This window comes from Peromyscus leucopus, chromosome 4 (genome assembly GCF_004664715.2).
Source record: "Peromyscus leucopus breed LL Stock chromosome 4, UCI_PerLeu_2.1, whole genome shotgun sequence".
Taxonomy (NCBI): Eukaryota; Metazoa; Chordata; class Mammalia; order Rodentia; family Cricetidae; genus Peromyscus; species Peromyscus leucopus.
In genome coordinates this window covers 60,639,512-60,654,296 of record NC_051066.1, presented here as the reverse complement: position 1 = coordinate 60,654,296, position 14,785 = coordinate 60,639,512, and the positions used below count along the sequence as shown (strand labels likewise).

At 36.4% G+C, this 14,785-nt stretch overlaps 1 protein-coding gene across 3 annotated transcripts in view; it reads left to right on the top strand.

Annotated features, from left to right (window-relative positions):
* Calcrl (calcitonin receptor like receptor) overlaps nt 1-14,556 on the top strand; it is a 95,065-nt gene extending 80,509 nt beyond the window's left edge. For all 3 annotated transcript variants that reach the window (XM_028881743.2, XM_028881744.2, XM_028881741.2), the window contains 3 exons: nt 4,558-4,776; nt 6,002-6,043; nt 11,014-14,556. In XM_028881743.2, coding sequence (XP_028737576.1) covers nt 4,558-4,776; nt 6,002-6,043; nt 11,014-11,238 — 486 coding nt within the window. In that variant the 3' untranslated portion in view covers nt 11,239-14,556. The remainder of the gene's footprint in view (nt 1-4,557; nt 4,777-6,001; nt 6,044-11,013) is intronic.
* Nucleotides 14,557-14,785: the final 229 nt, after the last annotated feature.

Sequence of the window (14,785 nt, the reverse complement as noted above, 5' to 3'; positions counted from 1 at the left end):
CAACTGGTCAAAAAACAGTCACTATGGAGAAGTGGTGCTTGGCTCACTTAATTTTTAACCTCTCCATGACTTTGCTTCCTCTTCTGTAATGACGGGATAGTAGGAATTCCTCAAAGAGTCTTTTAAGGAGTAAATGACATGTTCTGGCATGTGACTAGCAGAATGCCTAGATTATGATAAAATGTGCAAAAGAATTCTTTCAACAATTCTTCACTTGTCATTTCTGCATGATACCATGATTCAGTTTGGAACAGAGCTCACAGAAATTAAGACACATTGTGCAGTCTACCCATGAACACACCCAAGTCAATATTTTATTGCATGTGATCGGAGTGTGCAGCAGTAGTTTGCAATTAAAACTCTTAAAATCAGAGGTGCTAATGAAGGAAAAGCACCTACAAAATGGAAAATGTAACAACAGCTAACTCAGTTTTCAGAAAAGCCTGTCTACATCAGCTTTGGGAGAGAAGAACAGGGATGTAACCTCAGTAAAAAAAATGACACATAGCTCATCACACTGCTCAGTCAAAGGAAGTAAATATGTGCTCTGTCTTCATAAAACATTTGACACTTACCGAGTGACCTAAGACAAAACTAGGACACTGTTTCTTATCCAATTTAAATTGTTCTGTCCTTATTTTAACTCTGGGGTCCCTCATTGGCCCTTTAAATTCCAGGAGTCTAGGTGGGGCTCTAGTCTTTGTACAGTTTCAATAAATAAGTCATTTAAACCACAATCCATCTTTCTTGCTCAGACTCGCTCACACTCCCCGCCCTGAGAAGGAGGGTGCATCTCCAGCACTTTTAATATACTGCTGAGAGATGATGCATTTCATTTGAGATCTTGGAGATGTTTAGGCCACTTGAGGGCATAGGTAAGGAATTACTGGCCATCCTTGTGTGAAAGTCTTCCAACAGTACTTCTTCAGCCACTGTACTGACTTTCTCTGCTTCTTTCTGTGACTCTGGGCACTATGGTGATAGGAAGATATGTGGTGATATTTTGTGTATGCTCTATCAAATAAAGCTTGCATGAAGATCAGAGGGCAAAGCCAGCCACTAGTTAGCTATAGAGGTCAGGCAGTGGTGGCACACACCTTTAATCCCAGCACTTGGGATCTTATGCCTTTGCTCCCAGTATTTGGGAAGCACACATGCCTTTAATCCCAGCTCTAGGGAGGTTGAGACAGGAAGTGATATGGCTGGGCAGAGAAAGGAATATAAAGTGGGAGGAGACAGGTGCTCCCTGCCTCCCCCTCCCCCTCCCCCCCCCCCCCCGGCTTTTTTTTTTTTTTTTTGGCTGAGGAGTTGGTGAGGTCAGAGGTGGCTGTGTCTCGTTCCTTTGTCTCTCTGATCTTTCAGCATTTACCTGATATCTGTCTCTGGGTTGATATTAAGGACCAATTAGGATTTGTGCTACAAAGACACCTTGTGGCTATTGAACATTACGGGTGCTCTAGTAAAAACAGGTTTCTCAGCAGGCATTAATACCTGTACCTCTTCATCTTCCCCAGGGATGGGTGCCATAATCGACTGAGTGCTCAGCCCTATATATGTATATACACAGAGCAACACTTACAGATATGCTTACATATTTATATGTGTCTGAACACACACACACACACACACACACACACACACACAATGATAAAGAGAAAGAGGCTATGAATGTGAGAAGGTGTGGGGATGAGGGTTTACCTGAGGGGAGTTTCAGGAAGGAGAAGGTGAGTGGCAGAATGATGAAAACAAAGAACTCATGTGTAAAATTCTCAAAAACATAAATAAATAAAAACCACCAGGAATCTTTTAACCACGTCTGTCCCAAGTCAGATGAAGTTCAGATAAGTTCATCTAAACTTTAAAATTCTGCTGCTGCTTTTGCTTAAAATTCTTACTGACGTGGGAAACTGCATGGAGCATAGTGTCCAGTTCACCCTGCCCCAGCTATAAAGAGAGAGAAGCTTACATAGACATTGGCTTCCCCATCAGTTCTAGTCTCATGTTTTAAATAAGCATGATGGCTTTAAAGAATCCTTTGTGTCTGGCTATTCTTTCTTGGAGGATGGGCCTAAACTGCCACATTTCTACCATTTATTAATTAGAGTTTTTTGAATATTAGGATTTTAAAATACTTTATATTTTATATCTATAACTTATAAATAGTGGATAAAGGAATCATTACCCCGCTTTTCCCAGGGAGCGGTAGTAATTTTTATTTTTGAAGACCTCCGTGTATGTGTAAGAGGGAAATCTGTTTAGAGAGGTTGAGCGCAGCTGGCACGCTGACTTGCGCTGTCCTCATCCCCACCTGTCAAATGGTGTTCTCATTTTGTCTTCATCACATTCCAGTATCTATAAACGTGTGCTTCTCACAGATGTGTTCTCATTACGGGGCTGCTTTAAAGCCTATGCCACATGGAATTCTCCTAATAGTGGAGTAGTTTTATGCTTAGTATTTTCATGACCCATGTTAAAAAAATTAATAAACATATATTATTTGTTCATTTTTTTTTGCCCCGAAAGATGGGTAACCCTTGTTTGAATTTCATTCATTCATTCATTCATTCATTGTTTGTTTGTTTGTTTGTTTTTCAAGACAGGGTTTCTCTGTGTAACAGCCCTGGCTGTCCTGGAACTTGCTTTGTAGACCAGGCTGGCCTCAAACTCACAGTGATCTGATTGTCTCTGCTTTTTGAGCCCTTGGATAAAGGTGTGCACCACCACCACCCAGCTTTGAGTTTATTAAGGTGTATAGACATAAACTCCATACTTGTTTGTTGTTTAAAAATTTATGATCAGGTTACTAAACAAAGGACAGATGCAATAGAAGTCAAGATGAGAGAAATAAGGAAGAAATTAACAATTTGCCCAATATGACATTTCTGAACATAATCCCCTTAAAAGCATGACGAATTGTCAATGAAAAATGGGTGAAGTTTAGTTTGTATTTCCGTCAATATAGTGGTTAGTGTTAACTGTCTACTTGACGGGACCTAGAATGACCTATAGGCCTTTGAGTATGCTTGTAGGTGATTTTCTTAATTACTTTAATTGATGTGGGAAGATACGTTTTAATCATGGGTAGGATCATTTCATAGCCAGGTAATCCTGGACGGTATAAATGAAGCAAGTGAGATGAGTACCAGCATGCATTCCTTGCTCCTGATTCTCGGCTTAATATAGAACTGGCCCAACTGCTTTAGATTCCTGCTACCTCCACTTCCCTTTGTAACAGTCCCTTGAATGGTGTGCTAAAATAGACTCTTACATACTTTGTCAGAGTATTTTATCACAGGAAGAGGAAAAGGAACTACAACAGTCAATATAAAAGGAGAGAAAGTAGAGTTTGGAGGAAGAAAAAGTGGATGAAAAGGATGAGAGTACAGACAAATTGAAATTAATGTTTCATAAGACAAATTCCTAATTACTGAGTCAAATTCCATTTTCAGAGTTCTAGGAATGAATCTCTTCAAAGACAGTGTAATCTCTTGGGGGAATGTTGCTACAGCACATAAATAGTAAATTGTAGTTGCAGAAAGTTATTTATAGAAGTTGTTGTGGAAAACCGAAGATTCTTTCTCTAGCATCATCTAGGTTGATTATCAGCTGGTTCAGTTGTGTGACCATCTCTTCATAAGCATAAAGAAAATTACAGTCCTATTTCAGGTACTTGTTATAAGAAATGTTTGTATAAAAGATATTGTGAAGGTTATTACAAAAAGGAAGACAAAACAAATACATAAAAACAGTTATTATGGCAGAATACATGCCTGGAGAGTCGACAGTATGGGCACTGAGGACAAGGTAATTTAAAACAAAAATCAACCTTTGTTGAGGCTGGAAAGTTGACTCAACGGTTAAAAACACTTGTTGCTCTTCCAGAGGACCTGTATTCAGTTCCCAGCCTGCACGTTGGCAGCTCACAATTGCCTGTATTTCTAGCTCCAGGGATCTGATTTCTTCCCTAGGCCTCCTTGGGTACACATACATAAAACATACAAATAAACCCTAAAAAAATGAACGTTTCTTAAGAATAGTTCCTTCTGCTAAAAGTGTTTATGACCTTGATTTGGAATCATAGACAAGCCTTAAATATTATATAGAAAATGAACTAAGAAAATAACTGAGCCGGGCGGTGGTGGCTCACGCCTTTAATCCCAGCACTCGGGCGGCAGAGGCAGGCAGATATCTGTGAGTTCGAGGCAGCTGGGCTACAAGTGAGTTCAGGAAAAGGCGCAAAGCTACACAGAGAAACCCTGTCTCGAAAAACCAAAAAAAAAAAAAATAAAATAACTGAAATATTTCCGGCATGAATGTGATCCATAATAATTCTACAATTCTACCATAATTTTATTTTTCTAAAAGTTAATTTCATCAAAATTCATGTACCTGTAAACTGAAGAGCATCACTCTAGAAATATACACTAATTAATATGTGTATTATTATACAAAATGTGCCTTTATTCTTTGTACATGAAATAGTCCAGGTTTTAGAAAACTGGCTTCTTAATACTAAATACGAACTGACTTTTAGATGCTCTTTTATTTTCTTTTTAGGTTAACCTCTTTTTCCTATTAAATATTGTACGTGTTCTCATCACCAAGTTGAAAGTTACTCACCAAGCAGAGTCCAATCTTTACATGAAAGCTGTGAGGGCTACCCTCATCTTGGTGCCACTCCTGGGCATTGAATTCGTGCTGTTTCCGTGGCGGCCTGAAGGAAGGGTTGCGGAGGAGGTGTATGACTATGTCATGCACATCCTGATGCACTATCAGGTAAGGCGCTCCTGCCGCTCAAGAGGGCAAGCTTGACAAGCTTGGTACTGAGTTTGCATGTAGATTTGGTTTTACTCTTGACTCCTTCAGTAACAAGTGGATTATAAATGCATGAAGTCTTTCGGATTCTTGTACCTCCTCTTGGGCTCTTTTCCTTTTGTTGCTTTGTCTTGTCCAACTTCAGTGTGATAGTTTTTGCTTTACCTTATTTTATTTTGTTATATTTAAAAAAAAAAATGAAGGGATGAAAACCTGACCATGAGGGTAAAGGTTAACAACTGAACTGTCGTGCATATCTGCTGGGAGTGCGAAAATTAGTTATCTTTAATGGAGTGATGCTGTGGAATGTTCTGTATGTCCTGTGGGAGCCTGTTCTCGGGTTCCTCGTGGCTTTACCCAGCAGGTCCACATAGAGGATGATTAGGACCACGGGCCTGAGTGCAGGTGTCTGAGATGGTCTGCACTTGGCCGTGCTGTGGGATGGTCTGTATGTCAAGTTACTCTGATTGGTCAATAAATAAAACACTGATTGGCCCGTGGCTAGGCAGGAAGTATAATCGGGACTAACAGAGAGGAGAAATTAAAGAACAGGAAGGCAGGAGTCACTGCCAGCTGCCACCCTGACAAGCAGCATGAAAAGATGCCGGTAAGCCACGAGCCGCATGGCAAGGTATAGATTTATGGAAATGGGTTAATTTAAGATATAAGAACAGTTAGCAAGAAGCCTGCCATGGCCATACAGTTTGTAAGCAATATAAGTCTCCGTGTTTACTTGGTTGGGTCTGAGCGGCTGTGGGTCTGGCAGGTGAGAGAGATTTGTCCTGACTATGGACAAGGTAGGAAAACTGTAGCTATAGAATGACACTGGGTATAGCAACCACTCCAGGACGGGCCTCATGCTCAGGAGTAGTTGACCAACGTATAGTGCACTCCCTAGTTTTTTGTTTGTTTGATTGTTTGTTTTGTGTATGTGCTTTTATTTGGTTACAGTTTGGTAGTTTTTTTTTTCCTTTTTGGGTGTTTTTTTTTGTTTGTTTTGGGGGGGTTTGCTTTTGTATTGAGTATTTGTTTTTTTGAGAAAGAACTTAAAGTTGGGTGAGCAGGGAGGGGAGAGGATTTGGAAGGACTTGGGGGAGGGAAAGAATATGACCAAAATATTTTAAATTTAAAATTGTTTTAAATAAAAAACAGATTCAGATAATTCTGTTGTTGTTTTTTTAAACAGGGTCTTTTGGTGTCTACAATTTTCTGCTTTTTTAATGGAGAGGTATGCTTATTGATTTTACTACTTTTATAATTTATACAGTTTTTCTTTTAAAACAAATGGGATTATAAATTCCTCCCAAAACAATTATTATTATTATTATTATTTGAGACAGGGTTTTTCTGTGTGGCTCTGGTTGTCCTTGAACTTGCTCTGTAGATCAGCCTGGCCTTAAACTCAGATCTGCCTACTTCTGCTTCCTGAGTGCTGGGATTAAGGGCATGTGCCATCACTGCCCAAGCCCAAAACAACTATTTCAAATACCAATTTTATCACAGAAAAAAATAATATAAAAATTACTTTTTGTAGCTACAAATTTTCATCTCAAAACACAGGTAGTATTAGAGTTGAGAAATAGGGAAAAGTTAGTCTTACTTCAAAATATTCCAATGAGTAGGCAGCTCTTTGATCTACCATAAGGAGGTACTAAGTCTGGACGTTGCCTTGGGGACAGTGATGGGGGCAATGGTTAACTTCATAGAGCATACATTGTCACAAGAACCAGCCTACTCATTTCTCCCTTTCTCTTTTTCAGTAGTACATTCTCAACAATGTAATCTTTTGGAAGGTTTTACCATAGACACAAAAGATGAAAACAAATTAACATTGGAGATTCATAGGTTTTTATCTGAGGCCTTCCTACTTGAGAGGCTTCAGTAATCTAACTGAGTCCATATTCTATACCCATGGATAGTGTTACTGCTCAGTTGTTTGAGCATTATTGTCTTTGCTTTTTATTTGTTTCTGGTCTGTTGGCCAATTTTCTGCTGGAGCATGCTAGCAAAACTCAGCACAGCACAGAAATCCAGACAGCAACCCAGTGAGAAATGGGCACTGGATAACCGAGAAACTCACCAGGAAACCTCAGGTGGGGGACACATGGCCCAGTTGGCATAATTTATGAGGATATTTCCTATAAAATAAATGCTTGGAAATTACATACATCCCATGAGAAACTATAAAGTACTTTTTCCTCATTTAAGTAAACTTTTACTTTTTTCTCTTTGGATGTGATTAAACAAATTGTTTAAAGTAAAAATTAAAGTGTATGTAACAGAAACTATAGCTGTTACATTGTATTTATTTATAACACCATGTTTAACAGTGGGATAGAACAGTGCATTGTCAAATGTGGCTATTGAACTGTAACTATTTCTGTGACTCATCTACATTATACATGGGAGTGACTGTTTTCCTCTAATAGACAGAGAATGCACTAAGAAAGGACCGATAATTCGTTGTTTTTTTTTGGGGGGGGCAGGGAAACTCACACAGCCTTTATTATATATGTATGTATGCAGATGCACTGACTTAGGCAATCTTGTATGTTGTTAATGTTGGCTATAACAATTAAGTACTCATGAGAACAATATGAACACATGCCAAAGAGCATGTATGAAATATGGAAGATGGGCTTTTTATCTACAGACACAGATTAGTGTGATTTTAAATATTTAAATCATAGTCACTAGGAAAGTAAGTGATGCAGTTGTGGACTAGAGTAGGAGACGACGAGAATGAACAAGATAGGCTCTTTAGATTCTGGAGACACTTCTTTCTTCCTAGCTGTTATATTTTAGGAAAGAATTGGAACCAAAGAAAGTGTATTTGTCCTTATAAAATGGAAATAAAAGCAAGTTATTTACACTAATGTCGAAAAGGTGAATGTAAACTGAGGAATGTAAAGTTTTCATATAATGCCCAACCTCACCACATCCTTAGAATAGTATAGCTTCATTGCTCTGTTGGTCAGATAACTCACTGTTTCAATGAAAAACCATGTAGAAATGCGAGCATTAATCATACTGCAATCTAAATTTCAAATTGGCGCTTTCCTCCCAAAACCGTGTCCGGGGAATATTGAAGTTAGTGCCTTGCACTCCTGTTGTCCTTTATCTGTATAAACAAAAGAGACACAGTACCTTGTTCTTCTGCCATGCCTTAAATTGAGAAAATTTTGGCATTGGAAAACTTTAATAATAAGAAAACCTTTGAACTAGGTGGTTGCCAGATCCCTCAGTTCATCACAACATCTGTAACATCTGTCCTCTTTCCTTCTGCTTGGGAGACACAATCCCTGTTTGAGTGTGATCTCATCCCTCATTTTAAGAAATGCCTTATTCCCTCCCATTTTGTCTCTTTGCCTCTTAGTTTTTTCCCACTCTTGTAACATGAAGAAATAGCTGCCAGATTGAGTTTGTGTGGTTCCAAGTATGTCATGTTTTTGTTAAAATCAGTTGCTTGGTTTTAGTTTCCTTCTTGCCCTTCACAGTAGGTCAAGTGGCTTGCTTTTGCCTAATCTCTACATTTGCACTTGACTCTCACTGCTGATTTTTCAGCAAACATCTATCTTCCTCTTAGCATTTCTTGCTGGTTAACAGTAGCTGACAAGTGGCCACGCCACTTCTAGGACCATCCCACTGAAATAAAAATATGTCCTGGTAACTTAAACAAGGGACTATGGTCATCAGAAGGCCATATGTATCAACAATACATTATATGTATTTTTATCAACTAAACAAAAAAATCATTGAGAAGTCTTAACATTCAGCAAAGAAAACTGGGTAGTTTTTCCTTATCTCTATCATATATATATATATATGTGTGTTTTGAGACATGGTTTCTCTGTGTAGCTTTGCACCTTTCTGTAGCCCAGTCTGGCCTTGAAATCATAGATCCACCTGCCTCTGCCTCCCAAGTGCTGGTATTAAAGGCGTGGCCAACTACCACCCAGCCTCTATCATATTTTAAAAGTTGATTTAGATTAATGAGTATTATCATTGATCGTTATGGTGTATAAATGAGAATATACTATGCTAATCATTGGATTTAGCTGCCTGCATAAAACTCATACACAAACCACTTAAACCATATCCATATCTTTTATAGCACCCAGCTACATATTTTTTATTTTTCCCATTTAAACTTACTGAATGTCTAATTTAACACCCTGTTAAATAAACATGGTCTTATATTAGAGAAAGAAGTTAAAAATTAACATTTTTTATCACACACGTTTGCAAAGACCCTGGTCTTTATTAAATTCATTTTTAACTTTGGTAAATAATAATTCACACTTCAGGATATTGTCTTTTCATGATTTTTCTGTTGATTTAAGAAGAAATCACTAAGAAGAAATAAGTTGGTAACCATCACCATAGATTCTTCAAGGACAAACATCTAACAGTTCAAACTAATTTTGACTGCTGGGATTTGGTTAGCTTTTCTTTTAGAACTATTGGTCCTAGGGCCTCAAGATGAGTGTCTTCTTGTTGAGGTCTTTTAACATTAGTGTGAACTATTTTATGGGAAGCTACATCCCACTCCCCTTCAACTTGAATCTATGTAGGTCCAGCATTTGATTAGTCTAGCATTCATAATAAACAAGGAAAATATGTATAAACATGAGAATAAAATAATTCCCATCAAATAGTTACATAATTGTTTAAAAGCATTTTTCATATCTCTAAATATTTACTTAGCACATACCATTTGAAACCATTACAGATTGGGTGGTGGTGGCACAGGCCTTTAATTCCAGCACTCGGGAGGCAGAGGCAGGCAGATAGATCTCCAGTGAGTTCCAGGCCAGCCTGGTCTACAAAGTGAGTTCTAGGACAGCCAGGACTGTTACAGAGAGAAACCCTGTCTCAAAAAACAAAAACAAACAAACAAACAAACAAAAAAACAAAAAAACCCAAAAGACAAAACAAAACAAAACCCATTACAGTTATAATCTGCTTGCATTTTTAAAGATATTACATGCATAAATATTACTAAGCTACTTTAATTTAAATATCTTATTTTGTTGATTTACAATTACTAAACCACAAGAGAAGCAAACACAATTTTATTCAAGATAAATACATACATTATCCTATAATTTTTTTTATTACCACAATACTTACAGGAATATACATCAGCTTTTGTTATCAGATACAAAAGGATTGTCCTGAAAGTCCAAAAGTTTCTGAACTTCTTAATAATATATTGTATAACTGAGCTTATAGTATTTTACTTACATAGTGTTTGAATTACAAAGAAATTAAATGGACATGTCTGTAATTAATTTTGAATTATGTTTAAGAAATGGATGGCTACATATTTGACCATCCCTTTTCCTTTAATACTAAAACATGAACTAAGACAGGAAAACTTTGTTTTCATCTTAAGTAATACCATATAAGAGACTTGAAAGTACCCCCAAAGCTATAGCTTCCTATGAATCAATATTGGTTGTAGAATGTTTAGAGTTTGGAGAGGGAACAAGAAAAGAAATAGGACAGACTTTATAAAATATTTAATATAGATTTTACATGAATATGTTGAACAGAAAGTTAATTATGTATCCTTACCATATGAAGATATTAAGAGTATATAGATTGCTGCAATTTTTTTTAGCTGCTTAGATTCCTGACACATATATATGGAGTTTTCTTGTGCCACAGCTGCTTCCAAATAATCACTCAGAAACTTAATATTAATTGTAATGATTGTTATACTCAGGTTTTATAATCTTAATTTAATTACTATATTTTTATATATTTGCATGTTGTATTTTTAGTACACACCCATCTTGTTTCTCTCTGCATCTTTCATCTCAGATCTCTTTTCTTCCTTTAGTTTGGTTGTCCCACCTATACTTCCTGCATGGCTACCTGCCAATCAGCTTTTTATTAACCAGGAGAGCAACACATTTTCACAGTGTACAGGATTATCCCACAGCACATAAAAACTAGCCAAAAATCAAATGACAGCCTGGTTTAGTGGTTTAGTAATTGTAAACAATGAACACTTGGGCAAACATATATCATGCCACAGCAATAGAGCAAATATTTCATGATCTAGAAGTGGTCAGCCTCTAGGTCACGGAGGCTGATCTGATAGTATAAAGGTGATGGTATCTGTGCTTCGAATAGAACATTTTCATCTCACCTAATGGGTTGTTCTTGCTGTTTCTTGTTGATTGATAGGTTCAGGCAATTCTGAGAAGAAATTGGAACCAATATAAAATCCAATTTGGAAATGGCTTTTCCCACTCTGATGCTCTCCGCAGTGCATCCTACACAGTGTCAACAATCAGTGATGTCCCAGGGTACAGTCACGACTGTCCCACTGAACACTTAAATGGAAAAAGCATCCAGGATATTGAAAGTGTTGCCTTAAAACCAGAAAAAATGTATGATCTAGTCATGTGAGAATAGAGAGCTCTCACCTGTTTTGTGCCACTTGAACCTATGGTTTTAAAGCCAGAAGATTTAATAGTAAGTGGATTTCTTGAATGCCACAAAGAAAGTCCTCAAGTGAAATGAGACTTGTGTTGATAAATTTAACAACCCTCTCTCTACGAGGGGAAAAGCCTCAACCGATGATGTTGGCCAGTAAATACTCCCACTGTGACTGATTTCAAGTTACCAACCTGACATCACTGAACATGGAATTGGAACGAAGATAAGCACAATCAACTCTCGGGAGCTGACATGCCTCGGAACCCGCACAACACAGCAGGCACTCACCCATGGGTGACTGTGCACCTTCACACCCACACCGACCAGAGCTCTGCTCTTTCCACCGAGGAGACTTCACTCAATCTTTCAGACACAAAAAGACATTTTGATTTTTTGTTTGTTGTAAAACTCTTTGTCTGTTTTTTGGTGGCAGCGAACAGTTTGTCCAGAAAAGACTCCAACCCTCTTTAGAATGCCTCCAATGGACTGTCATCTCATATTCTTTTCTTTAAGAAAAGCGACTGAGCAGAATTCCTATGGGTTTCTCAGTTGTTGCTACATACGGTTGTATCCTGTGGCACATCCGTTTTGACACTTGGTGAGCAAATTCTACAGTTTGCAATCATTTTCTGAATCGCTAGGGAAATATATTGGTGGAAGCTGCAAACACTTTGCCAGCTACTTAAAAAAAATCTTATTGCAGGCATAGGAGGAAATCAGTTTTCCTGAATCTGTAAATAGAAACTCTGGCCTTTCCATTTCTACTGTGTAGACAAGTGATCAATCATTTTACATGAAGAGAATCAATGAAGGATTTCTTTTTATCTTCTAAACCTGAGAGAGAGAGAGAGAGAGAGAGAGAGAGAGAGAGAGAGAGAGAGAGAGAGAGAGAGAGAGAGAGAGCTGTGAAAATGAACCTGTAAATACCCTGTCATTTTATTTTATTGTTTCAATTCAAAACACAACCTAGGTAACGTTTAAAGCAGATAGATAATGTAGCATCATATGCAACTTAGTATCTGATACAGTATCTGGGCTGATTCTATGGTGAAGTAAAGTCCTGAATTCTATATTTGGTAAATATTTTAAGGACAACCAGATACCAGCATCAGAAGTTTGAGAACCAAGAACAAACCCCAGAAATAGCAGTGATAAGATAGGAAATATTTATTTAAAAATGCAAAGCCATAATTTCACAAACACATTATCTTTGGTGTGCTGACATATTTCTTCTTTGATGTTTGTGACGACTCACTGAAATCAGGAAAATTTTAACAACTACAGCAAGAAAAGCTAGTCTGCTACACATGTGGACTTTAATTTACTAAAATATAACTTTAATGACTATTACTAAATGAAGACATATGGTTTTGAAAAAGACCCAGGTTGTTTTTTAAATGAACCATAGAGGAATTTTATCTATATTAATAAATTTTTCTAATATTACTTTGTTCTGGGCTTTCTGAAGAACAAGATTGACTTCAGTTAGTAAAAGTCAGTTTGGCGAAAGTCATATATGTGTGTTTTGAAGTATGTCAGTCAGGTCACAATGGATGAAAGTAATGATTTAGTCATCACTAATAGTGTCTTATGCTGCAATAGTTGTTTAAAATCGTCAAGGAAAATAATTCAAATTATCAAGAACTGATATGTTAGATGATCTGGTATACAGATTTGTAATTTACCTATACAGGAAACGGAGTTACTAAGGTAGTTTCAATTTTGTGGATTTCATAGCAAGTCAGCATTAAGAAGGAATGCAGATTGTTCTGAACTTTCAGTTGCCAAAACTGTATAAAACTTCCTTTTTCTACACTCAAATTTAGCTATTTATTATTCAGAGGCCTAGATTCATATTTTTGCTGACAGTGTTCATGTAGTTCTGCATTCTTCTAAACTGTCAAGTATTAACGATAAACGATAGTACAGAATGCTGAGTTACTAGAGAACATGTTTAAAAGGTATTATAATTTTCAGTTTTATTATTCTTTTATCATATTGAGTGTCGTTGAAATTTCTTTACTGCCAGCACCCACTGTGGTGTTATCCTCAGCTACACCAGTCTGAGATCAGTCAGTATTAGTTCTGCAATGCTATTTTTGAAACTAGACTTCTATAAAGCTGAAGTGCAGATGAAAACTTTCTATATTGCTTGCAGAAGAAGAAAAAAAATTCTGACAGTTTTGTAAGAAAACTTCTCTGGTGCCTAGAAACTAATTTGGAGAATTTCTAGCATTTTGAAAGTTAGATCTATCATTTTCTACAATTATTTGTTAAAGTCATGGCTGACAATTTTAGAAGTGACTTTGTATTTTTTTTAACTGATAAATCATCCATCCTGGAGTTTTGTGTTTGTTTAAATATAACAAACTGTATAGAGCTTAACAGTACTCACAGTGTTGTACTACTCACTGCTTAGATGTTTTAATGTGAATGTTGTAATTTCCTTTGTGTTTTAATTTGCTCACAGAAACATTATTCAAGATGTTCCAGTCACTTAAAAGAACTTATGCTATATCTACTTAAAAATCTCTATTTAGATTTTATGAGAGTAATAAAGTTGCAAGTTAACATTGATGTTCACTCATCTTCATTGGAGTACAGAGTAATTGAATTTCTCACAAATTTTTTGCAACAGCTAATGAAATATTTTGCAAAATAAATGGTGATGTCTTTAGTCCTTTCTTTAAAGACTTCAATAAACTAGTAAGTGAATTTAATAAATTAATTAAAAAAGATATGAATTTGTTTTCCATGCTAAGATTCTAACATGCACAGATTCCTATGCTATAAGAAAAGGAAATTTCCTTTCATATAGGAATTTTTTTAGGGAGTTTTTCTCCTTTCTGCGCTATATTTCAGTGTGTGGGTTTGTGTTAAATACTAGAAATAAAATAATGAAAAAAATTTTTTTAAAGAAGAGAAAACAAAGTCATAACCTCATACAAATAAAAACTTAAATGTGTCAAAGATTTTGTTTAACTCAATAACTAATGATGGAACCAGTAATATGTCATAATTATTCAAAGGAGAATTTAAAACACCATATGTGCTTGGGAATATAAAAATACAAGCAAATATACAAAATATTGTGTTTAAGAATGCTAATCAAATATATTTACTGATAAAAGTAAACACAACTGTAAATACTGCATACCCAGAAGAGATAGGCATTAAAATATTATGCTAATATTGATATAGAATTAAAAATAACAAAAGGCTCACATAAGGGAAAATGCTTACGTTTAGCAAAATTACTCCCCATAATATTTTGAACTATTCGGTTGGAAAAGGTTCAAATATAACAGAACCAATTAGGCAGATCACATACTGCTCCACCCATTTTAAAACTATTACCTGTGAAGTTAATCATTTGTAAAAAATAAATCTCTGAGTGTGATGCCTAATAACAAATGATAATGCATACACAGAGTGAAGTTAACATTGTTATAGCTGAGATTATATTATTACATTATAAAACAAATTTAAGTCTACCAACTGTTCCAAACATACACCA